The sequence below is a fragment of the Bactrocera tryoni genome, chromosome 5 (assembly GCF_016617805.1).
Source record: "Bactrocera tryoni isolate S06 chromosome 5, CSIRO_BtryS06_freeze2, whole genome shotgun sequence".
In the NCBI taxonomy this organism is placed as follows: Eukaryota; Metazoa; Arthropoda; class Insecta; order Diptera; family Tephritidae; genus Bactrocera; species Bactrocera tryoni.
This window is the reverse complement of record NC_052503.1, coordinates 42,471,922-42,494,854: the sequence shown is the minus strand read 5'-3', so window position 1 is coordinate 42,494,854 and position 22,933 is coordinate 42,471,922. Positions and strand designations below refer to the sequence as shown.

Genomic DNA, 22,933 nt, shown 5'->3' with positions numbered 1-22,933 from the left:
TTAACAAAATGTGTTTCAATACCACTCATATATACATAAAAGAGTTATGTTAAAATTTGAAAATAAGTGAAAATAACCCAAATTTTATGCAAAATGTATAAGTTTATTAACATTAACCAGATAGAGGTATAGAAATATTTCACTATTCAAAAATATATATGAGACATTTCTATATTATCTCAAACAGTTTAGACTACACGTATTCGTAAATGTGGTTTACGAATAGGTTCGGCGCCTACTTGTTTGCAATCAATATCTGCTTCGATGCGATATGTGCCATTATCTGTTGGTGTCAAACCTTCCAAAGTTACTTCATTGACTTTATCACCACTTCGTACGCGAATAACGCTGTCAGTTTCAGCGCCCTCCGTTTGCTTCAGCTCAAGCAGGACTTTTCGTGGTAAAGATGTCCCCTTCCCTATTAGTATTTGCGCGTTTGTTTCGTCATTGCCGTGCCAAATTAGAAGATCCTCTTCTACGTATATTCGCTCATCTGTAGCCTGCAGGTCTTGCTCCAGTGGCGTATGAAGGAATGTTGCTTGTCGAGCACATCCTATGGCTACTACTTCATCAGCTGAGATTGTTGAATGTAATAGAGCGTCCGGGAATCGCGCCGCAATGACTGATTGCAGTTTTGGTATACGCATTGTGGCTCCAAGCAAGACAATTGAATTAACGCCTTTAACTTCAGGGTGTTCCACTGACGCACGTTCAACACATTCGTTTAATGTCTGCATAAAATTGTTAATAACAGGTTGAATAAGGCTTTCAAATCGTGCACGCGACATTTGTGCATTAAAATCAACACCATCCATAAGTGAGTCAATATATATTTGAGTTGAGGGAAGTGTTGTTAATATATGCTTGCAGTTGGTTGCTGCATTACGTATTTTTGACAAAGATCGGCGACTCTCGTGCGGATCTAATTTATATTTTCTTTTGAACTCCTCGCATATGAATTGAACTAGGGCGTCTGTAAAATGTTGACCACCAATTGGATATGGTCCGTATGCATCCAACTGTGTGTAGAGTCCATCTCTAACTTCGTATAATGCAAAATGGCTGTTCAAACCTCCACACTTTATAGTAAGGACGTATTTGCTTTCGTTGTTGGTGCTGCCTTCTGCTACTTCTTGTTCCCCAATACCATATGCAAGTATTGCTGCCGTCGGTTCGGTAATAATCTGAGCAACATGAAACCCTGCTTCTTTTGCGGCACGAGCCAATTCAGGCCAAGCAGACTTTGGATAGAAACTCGGTATGGAGATTACAACAACTGGATCTTTTTCCGATGAAATATGATATTGACGAGCTAATTCCAACTCTGCGCGAAAGAGCTTAACCTGGACATCGAAAGGTGTCAATTCACGAATGTTTTCTTTCATTTCGTCACTTTTATCGTCTTGTATTTGACATTTTAGCTGGAAAGTATGACTGAGAGCATCATAATCGCACGGCAGCTCCTTTATGGCAGTTTTTAGTCTCTCCTCATCCAACTCTTGTGGCATAAGCAGTTGAAAACTGTTAGCCACGGCTTGTTTTGGACGTGTAGCCATCTTTTGTTTTGCAGTTAATCCACACTCAATTTCCTCGTCTCCACCCCAAAGCAGACATGCTTGTGAGTTTCGGTCACCTTGTTTGTTCGCGATAACTTCTGGCTTACCGTCGTTTTTTACATGAGCAATGCATAACGTGCTATTGCCAATTTTGATACCGAATCTTGGCCACATTTTATTTCAACAATCAACACACTTTATTGAATCCTGCAGAAATGTTACGATTATAAAATTTGTCCACTACTATAAACGTGCGCGTGTTCGTAAAGAATTCTTGGCGGTAGCATGCGATTTTTATGACAGTTATAAGTGTTGCCGGCTTGATTACTTTATACCCAAAATAAATAAACACAAGTCTGGAGGACATGAATATAAATCTGTAATGATTGATTTCAATCTTTCATATAAAAATGTATACGGAGAAAAATAATGAACATATAAAGACTCGTTTTTTATTGAAATGTAAACGTTTTAATGAAATTTTTTAATACAAATTTAATAAATATAATAAAATTGTTTATAAGCTTATACTCTTCATTTCGAAATCAGTTAAAACTTTTTGCAGTGCATTGTCTCGTAAAATAAATTTAAAGTATTTACTGGAATTTTATAACCATTATTTTGAAAAATCAGTTTAAAATCAGATCAGTTGAATATTTATTATTTCATGATGGTAGCACTTTGTATTCAACGAATAACAACAAAGAGGATTGAAATGAAATGATGTCAAAAGGCATAGTTGAGATTTTCACAAGGCAGAAAATAGCTGTACATTTAATTATCAACATAAAAATTGTGAAAATCAATAACAAAACAAAAATATAAAGTAAAGTATCAATAATGGCAATAAATGACTCACTGAAGAGTTTGATTTAGCGAAAAATGAAAGTATATTATTGGAAATTATTTAATGTGATATTTGTTTTCAAAATTCGATAAAAGCAACGGTTGGCTGTGCTATTTGTACTCGATTCCGGAATCGGGCGCACCACCCACCCAAATGTTGTAATTTACCTACAATTTTCGTATAGACTAACACCTCAATTGTAATAGTGATTGCGATTCGTCATCATCGATCAGATCAAAAAAGAGGGCGATTGAATCTGAATAATATTAATTGCTTCTGTGTATTTTCAGCTCAAGAATACGAACAAAAAGATAAACTTGTGTTGCATTCTTAGACTATTACATATAATCGAGCAATCATTTATGTTAGAAAGATGTAAATAAAATAATATTCGACCAACCCATGGAAAAACAGCTAAGTATTGCATTGTAGTTTACAATTTCCTTGTTTTACCTACTGGATTCCTTGGGTATTGTTCAAAACGAAACGTGGCCGTCCCTTATACTAGGCACCTACATATCTACCTGGAGTAGTTTTCTTGCATACATACACATGTATGACCTTTCACACACCGCTTAAATTTAGCCATCTGAAAGTACAGAAACGAGTACAAACGGACGACATCTCTCGTACTCGAATATACAGAAAATCGAGAACATTTTAAAAAACTTTAAAGGAGTAAACATTTACGTTAAATATATTCATCGGGAGACATATCGCCGATATTGAGACATGGATGATAACCTTAGTACGAAATCTTCTGAATCCTCACTAACCACTAGTGGAGAGTATGAAATTGTTTCTGATAGCAATATTACAACACCAATAGACCAGCAGCATTTGTCGGAGAATGGTACACTTTTAATAATACCGACAAACAATAAATCACCAACACTGAATTTAGCTAATAATCGTAATATTGCTGATTTACAAAATGCTATGACGGACGCTCTGCGTGAAATAGATTTAAATTCAGACACTTCTTCAACTGGTAAGAACGGCTATACTTCTTATGTAAATATGTATATATAAGTAATTAGATAGATTATTAATAACATAATACAAATATAAGTATTGTATGTTGAAATATGAAATTTATTCTCTAAATGAGATTCAATCATTCTGATGGGCTGATTTTCATTTTGGAATAAGGACAATTCTGTTACCTAAACATACATATGTACATATTTTGATTTTGATTGTCATAGATTATATTTTGTAAGGTAGAACGTAATTTTGTTGTACTCTTCAAAGTATTCCAATCAGTGATTTTAAAATAAAATTCATTTGTATTGTAACTGTAGTGGAGCTTTAAAATTTTACTAATATTGGTAAACTATGAAGTAACCAATTTATACTAAATTTTCAAATTTACATGAAATAAGTATGTAAAACAATAAATGGGTGTATCTAAGATACACAGTTTTAATCTCGATTACCTTTTTAAAGCAAAAAAACTTTAAAGAATTCCGAATAATTTCAAATAAAACTTCGATATTTACTCACTATGCTATAATGGCCGGTTGTAGGGATATCATTATAAAAAAATAAATAAAAACTAACAGCTGCTAACAAAACAGAACAATGTGTTTCTTAGCAACGTCATAAGCAACGATAACAACAACGCCTCTCATCTCTCCATAAATAATGAGAATTATCTTAAACCACACGGCATTAGTACTTTGCTATTTCGAAGTGTACTCATATTTTCAATATATTGCAGCACCCAAAGCGGTAGCGTTGAGTAAACAAAAATCTCTGACATTACCATTGGCTGGTACTTCAAGCCCGGCACTGCTGGTTCCAGACAACGACTGCGAACAGCAACAGTTAGTTCTACCGAAGACCGCAATGAAGTCACAATCATTAAACCGCCACCACACAGACTATGCTATGACACCAAAAAGCGATGACGCGTCAACTTCCGAACAAAATCGAGTTGGCCAATCGGTATTTTATGACTGCATTGATGCAAGTCCAGGTGGGGTTGGTGGTGGTGTCGAAGAGAAACAAGACATCATGAAGCCGGAGAAAAATGATACCGACGAAGAAGGTGAGCCTTACGGCCTCTTATTTCTAATTTCGGTATTACGATTTTTGATTTACGATTATTTTCGACTTTAAACTACCGTTCAGTATTTGGTACATAGTAATTGTGCATGTATGTATGTGTTACCACAGAACTAATTAACGTACGTACGTACATATATTTGATTTTATTTATGACTTTATATTTTAGTTTCAGATATCGATCAGGGTTGCACTATATTTTCCGGTGTCACATATCTTGGAGCTGCAAACATAAATGCTCCCAAATCCGAAATCGATATATACCGAATAATGAATGAATTGAACAGTAATTCGGAGTCAGTTGGTCTTAAAATATCAGTGAGCATCCCGAATTGCTCCGATGGGCTGGTTGTGTAAGTACATATTTCTAAATTTCAATAACAAGAATATTTATATAAATTTTTCTCTATGTATTTGCTAAATAGCTTGCATGACGCTGAAACCAACTCTGTCATCGCAACCTACGAGATACAAAGCATAATTTTATACTTTCGTGGCCCTGTAGAAACTCCTGAAAATGGTTGCTTTGCATTTACTTGGTTACATGGCGATGCGCTTTTTCAATGCCATGTTTTTCGTTGCCATATCCCAGAAGCGGTTAATCAAGTCAGCGGTGAGTAGAAACGTTCAATTACTTTTTATATCTTTCCTATATTTGTTATACATTGTATTGTCTATTTTAAAGCTTGCTTTCAAAAGGCTTTTCGTACATATCCGCCAAGCATGACTTGCAGTTTGACATCTGCCATCGACAGTAATATGATGAATTCAGTGACATCCGATGTTAGTGGAAATCCACTAAATACAGCCGGCTATGAATTTATTGTATCCCTGGAAATACGTGAAAAGGTCGCCAAGAGCTCATTTTCGGCGGTACCACGCGACCGCAATTGCTTCAAATTACGTGCTAACATTGACAAAGAAGTTATCATTACCGTCAAGCAAACACCTTCAAATATACTACAACCTCTGTTCATAGAACGCTGCTTTGGTGTACTATTAAGCCCAGGAAAATTAGTGCGTCAGGGCGATATGCAATTAATTGATATGGTAAATATGAGCTATCAGTTGCCTACCACCACTGCAGGCGGTGGTAACGCTAATGCAGCAACGATTGTCGGTGTCGGTGCCGCTGACAATGCCGGTGGTTCTGGCGCCCCGCCTCTATGCCTTTATCCTTATGTTATACGCGCCGAATGGAAGGCCAATGAAGCTGCTTTCGAACAACTCAATGTTGAAGCGTCAAAGAATTTTCTGACTGTAGCGGTCGATATAGTGGTGCGTGGAATTCGCGACCCTGTACGTTTTGTTATTGAGACACCCGTTGTAATACAATCGGCTAGTGAGATACGCATAATGGATCATTTTATATCTAAACGCCCAATGACATTGCGCTTCTATCTACAATTAGAACGTACAACCGATGAGTTCAGTTGGAAAGTGAACTCAATTGATCCATCTGAAGAAATCAATGAACCACAACAACCAAGTTCATTGTTGAAATTCGGAATGAACAATTTATCACGTATTGTGCGATCATCATCGATTGTATCTATAGAGGATGATTGCCCTACCGATTATAGTTCAGATGGTGATGAACCTTTATTGAGTGGTACGGGAGAAGTATCCAAAGACTGTTCACAGGACAAATTAGATGAGTGGGATCCAATATTAAAGGAATGGGATAGTGAAAAAAGGCCAAAAAATTTGGCTCCTTTGGTACGTTTGGGAATACCGGAAGCTTTGCGCGAAAAAATATGGCAGAAACTGGCAAATGTTGAGGGCAAAACTGAAATGCTTGACATGTATAAGATTTTAATAACCAAAGTAAGTACTAAACATTGGCAAGCCAAAAAATATATTCTCACATTTTTGTAGGAAACCAAATGTGAAACTGTAATACAACGGGATATACATAGAACATTTCCGGCACACAAATGCTTCAAAGAAAGTGGTGGATCTGGTAATTAATTATTTAATCCTAATTAAAATTACTTCGTTTACAATGGTAATTCTTTTGATTTAGGACAAGACTCACTTTTTAAGGTCTCAAAGGCTTATGCCGTTTATGACAGTGAAGTCGGTTATTGCCAGGGCTTAAGTTTTATTGCCGCAAGTCTATTGTTACATGTGAGTTATTGGATGTGTTTATATTTAAAAGTATTTTTAAAAATTATCTTTCGTTTTGCAGATGCCCGAGGAAGATGCATTTTGTGTATTGGTGGCCCTTATGTACGATTATGGCCTTCGTGATTTATATAAGCAAGGATTTGAAGTACTTTATTTACGACTGTACCAACTTGACCGTTTGATCAAAGATCAATTGCCTAAATTACATGAACATTTTGCAGCTTGTGGCATTGAGACACATATGTACGCTTCGCAGTGGTTTCTCACGCTCTTCACAGCCCGTTTCCCATTATGTTTTGTATTTCATGTACTCGACGTGTTCCTGCTAGATGGCGTACCATTGCTTTTTCAGGTTGCTGTGACATTACTATCCATTTGCGAGGCTGACTTGCGTCAACTTGATTTCGAAGGCATACTAAAATATTTCCGTGTAACATTACCGAAGAAATGCCGCAGCCCTAGTCAGGCACGCCGGGTTATGAAAATGGCCTGTGAACGGAAAATTAAGAAATTAAAACAGTACGAGGAGGAATTCCAATTGAAAAAGCAACACAAAGAACGACTGGAAAAAGAGGCACAAATTTATGAAAATCGTTTTGGTGAAGAGAGACGTAAGTTACAGGCGGAAATTGATGAACTCCAAAAAAAATTGATTGAGGCTAATGAAAGAGCAATAGAAAAAGAAAGAAAACACACAGGCATCATACAGGACTATAAATTAATAATACAGCGCTTGGAAAATGACATTACCAATTTAAATGAGACGCTAGGAAATGTAATGGTAAGTAGTTGGAAAGTTAACTGTAATTTCTAAAACTTCCATTGACAAATTTCCCATCCTCAGAATATAGTATCGAAGTGTAAGAATTGTGTACAAAAAATGGAAAATGCCGATCGTAGTGTGAGATTGCCAGCTGAAGTAAGCAGAAATAGTGGTTTAAAAACATCGCAACAGAGTTGTAATAAGCAAGAGAACGAAGCACCACTAGGCCCACTTGATCCCATAAATATAGCAACTCAACGTATCCGTGAATTAGAACTGGAACTGGCACAAGCTAAGTTAGCACACGTTGAAGCTGAATGTCGTAATCAAGATTTGAATCATCAGCTTAGCGCCACCATTACTGAAATGCACTCCAACCGGAACAGTTGGCAACCATGGCTTTCAAAGACACTCAACTCACTGCAAGAGAAGGTAACTACACGTGGCAGTCGCGACACCGTTTTGCCAACATTCCAATCTTACACCCAACATGCATCAGCTGGTGCATCAGCGGCTGGTAGCGAAACTAATTCACCCAGCAGTAATCAGGTATCTTGAACTGAACATGTGGAGTGTCAGCAATTTTCAATATTAATTTCCAAAGGCTTCGCTTTCAGATGCCAGTTTAAGTTAACATACACTTAGGTATAGTTTTAACGCCATCATTTGACTTTTTCAAAAGTTTCCTTCACATGACAACATTCAATTTACATATAAAACAATTTATTTTTTATATCTTGCGTTTTTACTTCGTTATTTTACAAATAAAATCAAGTGCAAAAGCATTTGTTTCCAAATTTTCAAATTCATTACAATTCATACTACTGTATAATAATTGGACCAAACTAGTTTTTTTTACTATTTGGGTCATACGTTTTTCGAAGTTATGTCCGAAATTCAAACTAATCGCTTTCGAAGTTCGAAAATTATTTTTTTATACCCTGAACAGGGTATTTTAAGATTGCCACGAAGTTTGTAACACCCAGAAGAAAACGTCGGAGATCTTATAAAATGAATATTTAAATGTTCAGCGTGACAAGTTGAGTCGATTTAGTCGTGTCCGTCCATCTGTATATAAGTCGAACTAGTAGTTCAGTTTTTGAGATATCGATCTGCAATTTTGCACACGTTCTTTTTCCCCCAATATATATCGGATCGCTATAGCATATAGCTACCGTACAAACTGTACGATCGGAATCAAGTTCTTGCATGGACAACTTTTTCATTTGACGAGATATCGTCTCAAAATTTAGCACGGAATATTATTTAAGACAACAATGCAATATCCGAGGAAAATGTTCAGATCGGATCACTATGCTATATATATACATATGTATATTTCTGTAAGGTATATTGTAAAGGGCATAATAGCTTCGGTGCGTGTGAAAGTTTCAATCTGTGAAAAAATCGGTTTGGTCCAATACCTAGAAAAAGCGTTATTTATGCCGTAATACATAAAATTGTATTTGTAAGTTAACTTCAGTTCGGTTATTGCCAAATGAATTCCACAAATTTAACTTCACATGAAATTCATCACTTTTTGAACTACTTTATATTGCTTAGTTAGTACATATTACACGCAGTTGCGTTTACAAATATTTTTTAAGCGTTTTGTTCCATACTTTATTCTTGTACACAAAAGTTTGGTTGAACTAAAAAAAAATACACCAAAAAATTATACATATTAATTGGGATTGTGTTTGAATTGTGTTATTTCTTGGACGCTGCACATTTCGCTTCGCAGGAGTTTAAAGCATTCTCAGTGGGAGGTTCGCCGAAATTGCCAGCCAAATTTCAGACCGTCAAACTTCGCAATAGCATCGACAGTTTACGCAACATTGTAGTGCCACTAGAGAGCAGCGCTGGGCGTATTGTTGGCATTGGGGCTACAGCAACCGTTGATGTTGGTGTGGGTGCAGCTGATCAATTCCGACAGCACCTGCAGCCACAGTCATCGCTTATTTAAATATCGACATAATTAAAAAAAGAAAATATAAATTTAATTAACTGACATTTTTGAGAAATGTGTAACTGTTGCTTAGCAATGTATGCAACTCACACAATGCTAACTTTCACACATACATACATATATACATGAGCAGAACGGTACTGTGTGCAAAATATTGAAAAAAAAATTAAATGTTGTGGCTTTGTACACTGGATTTCAATATTTCTTCTTCATAAGTTTGAGCAATTTTCTGGAAAAGTTGTTATTTTTTTTACTTCGTGCTTACTTTATTAAGTTTGCTTTATATAGGTAATAGTGCTATATTTTCTTGTGTTAGAGGGAAGCTAACTATGTATTTTTATATAAAATGTTTGAAAATGAGTGGAGACCAATATTCAGCAAACGAATAAAAATAAATAGGTATGCTAATTTTCTAAGTAGATATTCATTTTTTTTGTGGAAAATATAATAAAATTTCCTCAACAATTATACAAAGACATTCGAAAATTATGCAGTAATCATTTGCTTTAATAACTTGTTGAAAAAAATGATTTTTTATTCCACAAATTTACCACTTTAGGTTTAGAACAAAGATTTAATATAGTAATTTTTTTTTTTCATTAGTATTTACACCATGCAGCATATAGTATATGTGTAAATTTCACATATGTATGAACACATATGAACTTTAATAAATAATAACTATATACATACATATATTTGATGGAGAGTGGAATTTGTTAAAAAATAGCAATAATGAACAAAGTGTGGGGATTATTATTTATATAACACATATATAAGTATGTGTGTATATGTATTTACGTGCTTTCTTATATATATACATATATGTATATACTTTGCTTCGGTGTAACACGCAGCTTCGTATGCTTCTAGTTATCGGGTGAAGCCTGCGATACAAAATTAAACATAAAACGAAAGCTTTCAGAATACATTGAACCATTTTATCATAGACCAGGGACATAATATTTAAAAGCAAAAAAAAAAAAAATATATGGTACGATAAAACTCATTTAAAAAGAAAGAAAGAATAATTTACGGTAGATCTGAGGTCGGGAAGAGATAGGTAGATTCGTGATTCAATATTTAAGGGTTAAAAATCTGACATACTGATGGCAAATTAAGTTTTTATTGTAAAAAAACAAAAAAAAAAAAACGAAACCTTGGTTATTTCTCACATTAAATATGAGGTTACGTAAAAAACTGTTAATAAAAAAGTTGTAGATACATATACATATAACTTTTACTATAGAACCCAAAGTTTTGCCGTAAATTGAGATAAACTGTTTTTATACCTTGAATAGGGTATATTAAGTTTGCCTCTAATTTTGTAATACCCATGAAGAAACGTCGGAGACTATATAAAATGTATGTATATTCATATATATACATACATATATATAAATGATCAGCATGATGTACCGGTTCGATTTAGTCGCTCATGTTTTGAGATATCGAGTTGAAATTTTGCAGACGTTATTTTCACTCCAAGAAGCTGCTCATTTGTCGGAACCGTCGATAACGGACTACTATAGCATATAGCTGCCATACAAATCGAAGCACCGGAAAAAAGTGCTTGCATAGAAAACTTTTTCATTTGACGAGATCTGACATGAGTTATTGTCTAAGGCAATAACGAAACTTCTTCGGAGACTATTTTTTGGAAGCAAGCTTTTGTGTTTGTGAATGGTATTATAGCTTCGGTGCAATCGAATTTAATGTTTTTTCTTGTGAAGCCTTAAAAATTCCATCACACCCTTTTCCTTCCTCTTCACGTTCTTAGATCAACTGTAAATATGTTTTTCTTTAATTTTTTTATTCGCTTCTTAAAAAGAAATGGGTTTTGTTCCAAATTGCATATCGGTATTCATATTTGTATGTTCATACATATTTACCAGTATTTTATTTGAAAGTTTGGGGTTTGAATTAATTGCACATTGTTATAAAGCATTGAACAAAGAAGAAAACATTTAAATTACCCTTTAAAGGGCGTATTTCGAAATGTATGTAGTGCATAGACAATTTTCGTTTTACAATATTGTATGTATTTTTTATATGTGTTCACAATGCTGCCGCAATATACACGCTTGTTTTGATTCCACATATGAATTACAGTCATGCTCAAAAGTTTGAGTTCTGAGTAAAATACACATATAATATGTACTCGTACATTTAATAGTTTAAGATGAATAAAATTCGCAAACACATGCATATATACATGTATATAACATTAAGTTAGTTTTAATTTTCACATCAATTGTATATTTAGTAGTCAGATTCGTTCAGTGTGGAATACCAATTGAACCAATCCGTTTCTACGAGACCGGAACGGACCCGGAATTTTAACAGGGAAAGGATTATTAACTCGCTACAGCAGCAACAACTAAAGAAGACAAAATGCTCCAAAATTTTTACACATCGTAAGATAGTTTTTGTTCTTCTTTACTGGCGTAGACAACACCGTGTTAATAACAGCGCGCCAGTTGTTTCTTCTTTTTGCTATTTAATACCAACTGCAGTCAGGTCCTTCTCCACCTGGTCTTCCAAAGGAGGTCATCCTCTTAACCTGCTTCCACCGGCGGGTGCTGAATCGAAAACCTTTAAAGCTGGAGTGTTCACTTCCATCCGGATAACATGACCTTGCCAGCGCAGCCGCTGTCTCTTGATTCGCTGAACTATGTCAATGTTGCCTCATATCTCGAACAGCCATCGTTTTATCTACTGCGGTATTTGGAGTTGCCGATGCGCAAAGGACCATAAATCTTCTGTAAAACTTTACCCTCGAACACTTCTAAGGCCGACTCATCAGATGATGTCATCGTCCTTGTCTCTGCACCAAATAGTAGGACGGGAATAATGAGTGAACTGTAGAGTTTGGTCTTTATTCGTTGGGAGAGAACTGTACTTTTCAATTGCCTACTCCGTCCAAAGTAACACCTGTTGGCAAGAGTGGCTCTGTGTTGGATTTCGAGGCTGACGTTGTTGTTGGTGTTAACGCTGGCTCTAAGTTTGATGAAATTATCTACGACTTCGAAGTTATGACTGTCAACAATGAAGTGTGAGTCAAGTCGCATTTGTTTGATGACAGCAGATATTTCTTCTTGTCCTCGTCACAACCGGACCCATATGCTTCACTTCCTTATCCAGTTTGGAGAAAGCAGAACCAACGCCGCGGTTGTTGAGGCCAATGATATCAAAATCATCGGCGTACGTCAGACTGTACACTCTTATAGAAGATTGTATTTTCTCCATTCAGCCCTGCTGCTCGTAATATTTTCTCCAGCAATAGATTGAAGAAGTTTCACGATAGGGAGTCCTCTTGTCTGAAACCCCGCTTGGAGAGCCCTTCTCAATCCTGACGGAGCTTTTGGTGTTGCTCAATGTTAGCTTACACAGACGTATTAGTTTTGTGGGGATATCAAGTTCAGACATAGCGGCATAGAGGCAGTTCCTTTTCGTGCTGTCGAAGGCGGCATTAAAATCGACGAAGTGGTGGTGTTTCTCGATCTTCCTTTTTCAAGATTTGGCGTACGATGAAAATCTGGTCGATAATAGATTGAAGAAAGTATCGGGAATTTATAAAAAAACGACAATTTTTCAATCATCATCCAAATTTATTTTATCGCCTTCAAAGTAACATCCATTTGAAGCAATGGATATGTGCCAACGCTTCTTCTAATCGTCAAAATATTTTTTATAGACACTTTCCGGAATGGCCTTCAGCTCTAACGTCGAATTTGTTTTGATGTCTTCAATTGAGTCGAAGCGTGTTCCCCGAAGTGGACATTTCAGCGTGGAAAGAGGTAAAAGTCACAGGGGGCCATATCAGGTGAATACGGTGCTTGCTCAAAGATATTTGTTGAGTGTTTTTAAAAATGTTAAAATTCGACAAAAACTACTGAAGTCGACTAACATTAACAGCTGCTGTAAATACACTGGTTGACAGATCGCGCTAATTTTTGACATCATAATAAAGGACAGTTCCATATAAGCGGGAGATGAGAGGGAAAATGAAGAATTCTCGATACTTTCTTTCATCCCGCCGGGGTGGTATGGTTACAGATGGTTTCATCGAAGACATCTAAGCGTAGACCCATGAAACGTGTGTTTCGACAGGGTCGGACAGTAGGGAGTGGTTGTTAGATGAGTGGAATTCATTGGGCATGCAAAGAGGTGGTTAGAGTGATGCGAAAACTTAGAAAAACATAAAGTGTTAGGAAAACTAATATAAAAAATTTGAATTAATTAATTGTCGCATGCGAAGTGAAATAGCATGCGGTGTCAAGTGAAACGTTTAAAATCTTAGAGTGTTCGACAATCGGAATTTTAATGACATCGACTGAGATATTAAGATCTAGTCTACCGCCCTTTGTTAATATGGTCACTGTGATCTTATCGGAAGATAGAATTAGGGTCCTTGCAGAGAAGAACTAGAAAAAGATCGGCAAGATAGCTGTCTGAGCCGCGTATGACATGATGAAAATTTGCTCTGGTGGTTGCAGGAGTTTTGAGATATAGCGTTAACAATAGCGGAGAGAGGATTCCACTCTGTAGAACCCCATGTTTAATTATTTTGGTTTCAAATAGTATGGATGATTGTTGACCACTTAGATAGTAGTTCATATTCCACACCTTCAGCCCTGGGGTAGCGTTGTGTGATTGACTGTTTCAAAAATTTTAACAAGTCCACTACGATAGTTCTCTCACAGAACGGACTTGATTTAGGCCACGAATTTTCTTGTTAGATGCGGAGTGCATTAATATTTCAGCACTGGTAGTTCAGTGCACTTTCCATAAGCCATGTGGATGATCTGCCGGATTCTGGTGGTGAGTGAAGGTCGAGAGCTACACCGTCTCAAAGGTTGTCACTGGAGAAAGGAGAGTTATCGAACAATAAGACTACCCTTAGTTGACGGGTTTCCCTGGCTTGAGTTGGGAGACTTCCGACTCTTCACATATCGGGTTTATGGTATGAAGAGTGGTCAGTGACAGGTTGAGGACCTTGGTTAGTTTTTTTTCCGTTAAGCTTAAATGCTTTAGCATCAACATGTTTTTTACGTCTGGGACAAAATATTTCGACAATTTTACCTTGCTGATGACACTTTAAACCGCGTCATCGGTGAAATTAAGTGGCGCGCAGATTTTTGTTTTTTTTTTTGCAGCTGAAGTATAAACTGCTTTGTCAGTGCTTATTCATACCGTTGGAGAGATTAGAGGACTTCAACTGCTCTACCCATTACACCCACTTATGTTGATTTATCAATTGCCGAATCTTTAAATTGAGATCCCTTATGCGAGGATCACAGATATCATCATGGCGCAAGGAGTCGCACTCATATGCTAAAATTGCTGTGAAATTGGGGCTCACGATCTTTACGTATTGGTGGTAGATTGAATAAGGAGAATGCGGAGTAGCCCTGCTGCTAGGTCTTGCTCCAATGATGGTAAAGTCAATTAAACTTATCGATCCAAACAATGTTAGATCGCCAGCGTGAGATGTAGTATATTTCGTTTTTTATTTTAAATAAGTTGGCGAAACAGTAAGCTCATGAGCTTATAACCGTCAACGGTTTTTGGAAAAGAAATCGCTTACATGATTTATTATTGGATTCTGTGGTTTTAGAAGACCAAATAATTATGACAAAAGCTGCCGAGTATTAGTCCAGATCTGTTTCGCTTAAGTGGATCTGAGTGACAATCTTGATATGTATGTATATTAAGAAGCACACAATTTTGTGAAGATTGCTTTGGATATCATCATATTAGTTATTCTTTAGAATTGCGTATTAGTTTTAGTGGTATGTATATGGGAAGAGTTGACCTTATTCATATCATTACTAAAATTTTGCTTTAGCTTCAGTTTGCCTCGTCTTTCCGATCAACTAAAGGTCACGCTATAGGTACAGCTCGATGATTTTTTGCTGTTACAAACAACCGTTAGATCAACCCAGGTAAAATCTCACAACTCGACAACTACTAGAAGAATGGTGAGAGCAGAATGATTTACGTTTACTGGTTTGACCTTTCTTGGTCTCCAAAATATAGTCTGAAGGAAACATAATGTATTTAACTTATGAAATTATGTGTATTATTTTTTCTCTGGTTTTCACGATTTTCTCTTGTTAGGTACATACAATAATTTAATATTTGTTTTATAAATAAGTAAGTGCCATAGGAATATATTTGAAGCCGTTGGCGTTGATATGACCATACAGAATACATATAACAGGGGAAACTATGTAAGTATGTACATAAATAATAATATTTATGAGTATAACAATTTAATAATATATAAAACTATTAGCTAAATCACATCCAAAAACTGAAAGAGATCCCAATGACGAACTGAAACTCCTGCATTAGTCACCTTCTTACTTTTAAAATAATTTGCATCAGATTTGCAATCTAATATCCACTTTCAAACACCCAGATCTACTGCTTTTAGAACACATCTCAAATCAAAAATATCAGTTCTTCATGTTTCGAGTGTTGTTGTCTATTTCCACTTGTACTATTGCATTCCTGCTTAGGTGAAGTGGCTGGACTTAAACGCAATAGTAAATCGGCCGACGAGCTTCTTCTCATTACACCACCACCACAACTGGCGACCCGTTGATGATGACGTTGTTGGCTGCTGGTAGAGTTCGTGAATGATTTGCTGCGCACGTGACGTCTGCCGTGAGAACGTCGAGCATGTATACGATGGCTTACTGCGCCAAAACAAGATACATTACGCTCACAGTCGCTATCCGTTTCGCTACGCAGCAAATGATCCCGTATATACCCTGCATCAGTTGAGGGATTTTTGTGAGTTTGATTTTGAGTTGTAGATGCGATGCAAACATCGGTGGAAGTGGTGTTAAACAAATCGTCATTGCAAACTTGCAAAATTGCGTTCCTCTGTTGCTGAGCTGATTGCGGTTGATATGGCTGTTGATGGTGTCGCCGTGTGTTGATGCAATGTGCAGAAGGATCTCGCGATAACTCCGAACCAAAGTTGCTGGCATTGCTGAGAAAAAGGTGTCTACAAAGAGTACGTAGATGATTCGAGTGAGCGTTTATTGTATTTTATGGACTTAGCCAGAAGGTTGAAATAAGGTCTAAGTAATCAGAAATTCCATACTTACCGTTCATGTGGCAGATTGGTGCCGTAGTTTAGTACATCAGGGCAATAAGCATCAAAAGGGAATGACTCGGGCACCGAGAAAGTGTGACGCAAACGTTGAACCTTGTAGTTATGTGTACCGTTATTTACGACAATCCATGAACGTTTCAAATAAGTTTGCTCGCTGTAATTAGTAGTGCTCTTCGGTCGAGATGAAGCAGCTGAATCTAAAGATAAATCATAGATCAATGAAATCATATTCTACGCTGGATTTAAAGTCAACGATTACTATAATGACAATTCGGAGTGGTTCTTCAATGCCTCCTAACTTATATGGATATACATATGTATACATTATGCTATGTAATTAAAATACTTACTATTTTCGCTGAGAGCCATTGTTGTTTGTGGTATGCCTAGAGTGAGCGATATATTGAGTGAGTCATCTCGAAATTCGTCACTTCGTTCCTCAAGTTGACTCGGCGTTCCGGCACTACAGACATTTTACGCAATAAGAATACCATAAATTGTTGAGATTAAAAATACTTACGAGCTGGCTGTGGCCTCCGGTTGCTCGCCAATGGTAGGGGATAATTCACACCCAATGGGTAGCGATGCCGGGCACGTTGGAATCCCCACGGATTGACAGCAACAGCATCCCTGTGTAGTTGAGCTCGGCTCTGACGCGCCTGCAGCGCCTGTAAACGTGATTCTTAGATTAAATGGATAAAAAAATATTAGCCTTTGAAGAGCTCTTTGGACATATGATTTGTGAAAAGGCATACATGATATTTAATATGTACATATATGCGCATCGTCAAAAAAAAACATGAATTATTACCGCATGCCGCAGTGGCCATCAGTACACGATTGGCCAAATCATTGCATACTTCCGCATCGGGTATTGCTGTTCCATCCGTGTCGACTGTCCCGCCGAGAGCAAGAGCTGCGGCAGCTGCCGATGTTGTTGGACGCTCACAAACATGAGTATGTGGTACACATGTCGCATGCCCACAATGGTGATGATGGCGACGACGTTGTCGTTGTCGAGCATCACGTATCTCATGCTCCATGCCCACCTTAATAACCTCCTCATAATCCGGTGGTGCTTCATAGCTTGGTGGTTCATCTGGTGTCATCTCCTCTTGTCGATCTGTTGGAGGAAAATTGTGTTAAAATCAGTCCCAGTAAAACAAAACCACGTCAATAATCCCCATTAAACTTTGTTAAAACAAAGGGAAATGGCTCCAATTCCGATGAACGTACATTCAGATATACTATATTATATGAACTATTTTAAATACTTACCCAAAAGTTCACTGATGGTTTGCAGATGGTTTTGCAACTCGCGTTGATGTCGTGCTCTAACTCCCATCCGATACAATATGACCATCCAAGCCGTTAAAACGGCAAATATGCCCAGTGTGCTTATTATAAAAATTCCGGTTGCTGTTTTCAAGTCAGGGTACTGCTCAATTTTGGGAAAATAGTAGTTCGGCTTATGTGAATACCAACGGCGATCATTTTGTAGATGAGCCCAATCTTCCTCACATGACTCTGGCTCGTCTGAGCCGTCGCCACAGTGATCGAAACCATCACAGTGTAACCTAATGGAGATGCAATGGTTGTTGCCGCACAGGAATTCAGATCCAATATAGCAATCTATGTAAGGGACCAACAACGATTAACGATTCAATTGAAATAAAATTTAGTTTTACTTACTTAAGTAGTTGAACACACTATAAGATATTGCCAATTTGGATGACATGCCGAAGACACCACGTAAACGTATGTAGTAACCCGTTAATACCGGTACAATATGACTTTCCTTACTCATACCATTATTGGGCCAAACGACACTCTCTATTTCAGCTGCATCTGATGTGGTTCCCTGTCTAATGGTGAGATCGGAGCGTGAAGCCATTCCATGAAATTCCTCCACTCGCAACGATATGTGTGTCTTCATCATCATGTAATTGTTGCCGGGTTTAATTATCCATATACAGTCATAGAATCTCACGTCGGTGCTATTTTCAATCATATTCATCATGGTGATTGCACCACCTGGTCCAGATACCATGCCACCGCAGTCTAAAGAGGTAATCGTGTTATATACTAAATATATGTATATATTAAATGTATAATAACTACATGAGTTATCAACATGAGCTTCAATCACATAAGGGTTATACTAAAAGTGTCAACTCTCTAAAGAAGCTTAAGGAGGGTTAAGGCTTCATTAAACCGATTTTTAAGTGGATTAGTTGGAAGAGTTTGCAATGGTCGTTACACTGCCTACTTTTAGTGAATGACAATTGTGGGTAATGTCTAACGTCGATTTTATAACGTCTCAAAGTAACGGGTTATAATAATTACTGAACCTACTATTCGCAACACCATCATCCATATTTAGACAAAGCATTCATTATTGGCTAATATTCGACCGAATGGACCACTTCCAGCACGCAGTGAAAAAGAGAGTGTACACGAAGACCGTGGAGAGTCGATTCGGCGCCGTTCGCAGCAACTCGGATTGACGTATGGGACGATATGGCGCATTTTACGTCGAGATCTTAAATTTAAAGCGTACAAAATACAACTTTTGCAAGAACTGAAACCGTTTGACCTACCCAAGCAACATCGCTTCGCTCTAAGGGCTCTTAAAAAATTCCAAGAAGATCCGAGGTTTTCGAAACAAATTTTGTTCAGCGATGAGACCGATTTCTGGCTCAATGGCTATGTAAACAAGCAAAAATTGCCACATTTGAGACAAAGAGCAAGCCAAAGAGATTCAAAAGGTGCCATTTAATGCAGAAAGAACAACGGTTTGGTGTAGTTTGTGGGCCGGTTCATATTTCCTAAAAAATAATACCGGTGAAAACGTAACCGTCAATGGCGACTGTTATTGCGCCATGATAACCGACTATTTGATGTCCGAAATTGAAAACGTGATTGACGTCATCTTGGCGACATTTGATTTCAACAAGACGGCGCTACTTCCTACATATCGCTTCAATCAGTGGAATTTTTGAGAGAATACTTCAGTGAGCAATTTCACGTTTTGGCCTGGTCGATTGGCCACATTGACCATCTGAGACGTAGCCGTGGCCATTTGAAAGAGTTAATGCTCAAAACATCAATGTCAAAGAATGTTATTTCGAATGATACACATTCTTTAAAAAAGTAGGAAACCTCGAGATGGATCACACTATATTTTCAACTTCCTACATTTAATTCTTGAAAATGTTGAGATTATATGGCATTCGGCTGTTCCTGAACCTAGTCCTTTCATACTTCTTTACCTTTATTCTTATGTTTGTTAGTACTAATCGCGTGTTATTTTTTTGTCCAGTACAAAACTAATTACATCGGCCATGTAAGACTTAAGCCATTGGTACAAGGCCAAATTGCCGACAAAGCCGATGAGGAAGAATAATATTATGTACGCAAAACGAAAGAAATACGTAAGCAAAGAAAAGGCAACAAAGCAAGCAGAGTGCATTGATTTTCCTGCACGGAAATTCAGTACATTTAATTTTAGGTCAAATGCTAACCTCTCCATGGCTATCCGATGTTCTTCTCCACGGTTGTGAGTACTCACCTATTTGTGTCTCTCATTCATATTAACATGTGTAGTATATGTATGTTTTCTTTTTATCGAATAATGAAAGTAAGGCAACAATAGCATGGAAGACCTTCAAATGTTTTTATTACTATCTGCAATAGTTTAGTGCATAACTTTGGATTTGATTCTTTGTAGACAAAATTTTACCACTAAGAAACCAATGGAGGCATCAGTCATCAGCTCTTGACATAATATGATACGAAATATGGTGATAAAGGAAGTTGTTTGTGCTGGGTATTATTGGGTAATTAAAAGTATGTGGATATATGTATGTATATTACGTACTATATAATCATAAAACATATAAGTAAGTACAGATGTATATTCTAACATTATCTTTCCTCTTGGTTTTCAATACTAGAGACAATACAAGTTCATACTTTGACGTCACCGCTGTAAAGTTTAATTTGCTCAGGAAGCTACTTTTGATTGAGTAGTATTCTTAGTGATACGGTTTGATGCGGTTTAAGGGCCGGCGCCGTCGTGAGATTCTACAGTCTTGATCAAGACCGGCACGTTACTGTGAGTTTCCGCTCAATGATAACTCAATATTTTTGGACCGAATTGGATGATATGGACTTGGACAATATGTGGTTCTAATAGGACGGCGCCACAAGCCACACAGCGAATCACAACAAATGTCACAGTCGATTTATTGAAAACCAAGTTTGGTGAACGTGTTATCTCACGAAATGGCCCAGTCAATTAGCCGCCTCTGTCGTGCATTTTGACCCCGTTAGACTATTTCCTGTTGGGCTGCGTCAAGTCTATGGTCTATGCCAACAAACCAGCGAAGATTGATGAACTTCGTACGAATATCGAACGTGAAATTGCAGCAGCTATGGCCGATTTATGCTTGAAAACCGTCGAATACTGGTTTCAGCATCTACAAGCATGCCCGTGGTGGCCAAGCAAAACAAATGGAGCTCCATACATAATGGCATCGAATGTATTTTCACAGGAAAAAAGAATTTCATTGACATCCCAAGCCCATTTTTGTTTTATTTAAAAAAAACATTTGTAGCGCTTTTATTGAAAAACACATTAGTGTCGAATAGAAACGGTTAAGAGAGATTTTAGTGGAAGCCTTTTTACATCCAAAATACACTCGAATATATTGTCTGCAATATCTAAATTTCTCTTTAGATCTAGAAGAGTTTACTTAAGCAACGCTCACTCACACAAAGTGATTTAATTAATTTTTTCAAAATCATTGTGACTTACCTGTATATGGAACTAATCTGTCTTCTTTCAATTGCTTGGATGAGACAAAGGTGATTTCACCGCGAAACCCAACACCGGTATTGCCATTTCCACGAAATTGAAGTAAAAGTGATTTACCGTTGCTAATAGTGATGGGCGGGCGAAAATGTTCACCGGTATACGAGTCCAACATTTGGCCATTTGAATCGAATATTTCCAGTGTGGAAGTAAGCCCTAATTGAAAGTCGGTAAAATCCAGTCGAACTTGACAGTTCTCCGATTCACATGTTAGTATGTGCTCGATGCCGTAATCTCGCGGATACGGCATTGGAAAATAAGGTGTCGAAATGACATGCGGCTCATTTTTGGAGTAGTTGCTGATTATGGCCTGTCTTGGTGAGCCGCTGACAATCTTAACATTTCCTAATTTGGAATACACATGCATATACAAGTATAATTTTGTTTTAATTAAAAAAAAATGTTTGGGTGAGGTTAAATCACATACTTTCCGAGAAATATTGTAGCGAAAATACATGACTGTTGGTGGCGCGATAAAAAAATTTCAGCAACAATGTACGCGTTTTGCTGCGAAAGACCTTGCCATCACCGCAGAATTCCTGCCCCGAAAGTGTGGTATCATATGGAGGTTCTGAAAATTGTATGTGTTCGCAAGGACATAATGAGGATTTTCCAATACCGGAATTAGCAATGCGTTCGCATGTTTTTGAGAAGTTAACGTGAATGAACGTTATACGGATGACACATTCCGCACAGGTTACAAGCTCCAAATTACACTGATACCAAATATCGGTGCTACTGCGATTCTTCATTTGGCTGGGATTTGTGGGCGAGAAGAGCGTGCTCTACGATATTGAAAAGAAATATTTTAAAATACCCATTGGCAAAAAAAACAGAGGATACGAAGTAGTTACACACTCGGAAGGCCGATGTGGTCACATTGCGTGCGTGCAAATCGCCACGTTCGCCCAATTCCAGAAAATGCCGACGTCCATTCCAATGATTACAGATATCGAGATCGCGAAACGTGTTCGAAGGATACCCGTTCACCGGCACCGAAACATATCCCACCAATAGCAATATGGTAAATGTAAAGGTCACACATTTTGCTAATAAATGTTTGCTTTTTTGCATATCCGAACTCAACTTCAACTTAGAGATATTTATGTAGGTTTCAATAAATAAAATAAAATAATACTTTTTGCGGTTGTATAACGAATTTGAAAATCAATGCAGGTCCTTGCGAGGGGTATATTAAATTAGTGTCTTTTGTTTTTAATTTTCCACGCGTTTATTGGTGCAAGCATCTTGCACGTTTGGATATTACCGAAAGACTAAAACTAGCACCTCCGCAAATCTAATAAGTTTTAGTTTTTCCACAGTTCAATAGAAGCCCTAGAAGCGCCTGTCAGCGCGCACTGGACAGTACAAATTTTAAAAAGTAAAATGAAAATGTGCAACTACTACTACTGCATTTGTCTTCCGATGGGTTAAAGACCTTTTGGAATGTACTGCAGAGGGTGGGGAATACATATTCGCATTCGCTTAAACATGAATTCCCGACATCGTTTGGAACTCAGCACTGTATGTGGGAGACGGAATTTCAGGACTGGTAGACTATTACTTAGGTAAAATTTCAAAGAATTTAAA

General features: G+C 37.3%; 3 protein-coding genes across 10 annotated transcripts; 1 reads left to right on the top strand and 2 right to left on the bottom strand.

The window, feature by feature from the left end:
- Nucleotides 1-82: 82 nt before the first annotated feature.
- On the bottom strand, nt 83-1,830 carry LOC120776714 (heat shock 70 kDa protein 14). The gene has a single exon (XM_040107611.1). It carries the CDS (start codon nt 1,728-1,730, stop codon nt 189-191), a length of 1,542 nt encoding a protein of 513 aa, XP_039963545.1. The 5' UTR covers nt 1,731-1,830; the 3' UTR covers nt 83-188.
- A 467-nt stretch (nt 1,831-2,297) lies between these two features.
- LOC120776719 (rab GTPase-activating protein 1-like) lies at nt 2,298-9,344 on the top strand. 7 transcript variants are annotated; one of them, XM_040107621.1, is made up of 11 exons: nt 2,298-2,382; nt 2,694-3,394; nt 4,127-4,456; nt 4,643-4,826; nt 4,899-5,086; nt 5,159-6,300; nt 6,352-6,436; nt 6,500-6,603; nt 6,665-7,384; nt 7,448-7,915; nt 9,087-9,344. In XM_040107621.1, exons 2-11 carry the CDS (start codon nt 3,136-3,138, stop codon nt 9,330-9,332), a joined length of 3,726 nt encoding a protein of 1,241 aa, XP_039963555.1. In that variant the 5' UTR covers nt 2,298-2,382; nt 2,694-3,135; the 3' UTR covers nt 9,333-9,344. The 7 variants fall into 7 exon arrangements, with proteins under 7 accessions (XP_039963555.1, XP_039963553.1, XP_039963554.1 ...); XM_040107619.1 differs by having other exon boundaries at nt 2,313-2,444; XM_040107620.1 differs by having other exon boundaries at nt 2,313-2,558.
- A 6,441-nt stretch (nt 9,345-15,785) lies between these two features.
- Nucleotides 15,786-22,602, bottom strand: LOC120777883. Of its 2 annotated transcripts, XM_040109441.1 has the most exons (10): nt 22,202-22,417; nt 21,771-22,128; nt 21,287-21,688; nt 18,160-18,528; nt 17,746-18,099; nt 17,279-17,590; nt 16,988-17,135; nt 16,818-16,930; nt 16,460-16,664; nt 15,786-16,356 (listed from the first exon to the last, which is right to left on the bottom strand). In XM_040109441.1, exons 1-10 carry the CDS (start codon nt 22,415-22,417, stop codon nt 15,786-15,788), a joined length of 3,048 nt encoding a protein of 1,015 aa, XP_039965375.1. The 2 variants fall into 2 exon arrangements, with proteins under 2 accessions (XP_039965375.1, XP_039965376.1); XM_040109442.1 differs by lacking the exon at nt 15,786-16,356 and having other exon boundaries at nt 16,572-16,664; nt 16,988-17,149; nt 22,202-22,602.
- Between the last annotated feature and the right edge of the window lie 331 nt (nt 22,603-22,933).

Excerpts from the sequence above, each read along its gene's own strand:
- LOC120776714 (XM_040107611.1), bottom strand. The coding sequence starts at position 1,730 with ATGTGGCCAAGATTCGGTATCAAAATTGGCAATAGCACGTTATGCATT.
- LOC120776719 (XM_040107621.1), top strand. The coding sequence starts at position 3,136 with ATGGATGATAACCTTAGTACGAAATCTTCTGAATCCTCACTAACCACT. Across the intron at positions 5,087-5,158 it reads AGCGGTTAATCAAGTCAGCG|CTTGCTTTCAAAAGGCTTTT; the intron begins GTGAGTAGAAAC and ends TCTATTTTAAAG. Across the intron at positions 7,385-7,447 it reads AGACGCTAGGAAATGTAATG|AATATAGTATCGAAGTGTAA; the intron begins GTAAGTAGTTGG and ends TCCCATCCTCAG.
- LOC120777883 (XM_040109441.1), bottom strand. The coding sequence starts at position 22,417 with ATGCAAAAAAGCAAACATTTATTAGCAAAATGTGTGACCTTTACATTT. Across the intron at positions 21,689-21,770 it reads GCTACAATATTTCTCGGAAA|GAAATGTTAAGATTGTCAGC; the intron begins GTATGTGATTTA and ends ATTCCAAATTAG. Across the intron at positions 16,357-16,459 it reads ACCAATCTGCCACATGAACG|ACACCTTTTTCTCAGCAATG; the intron begins GTAAGTATGGAA and ends TACTCTTTGTAG.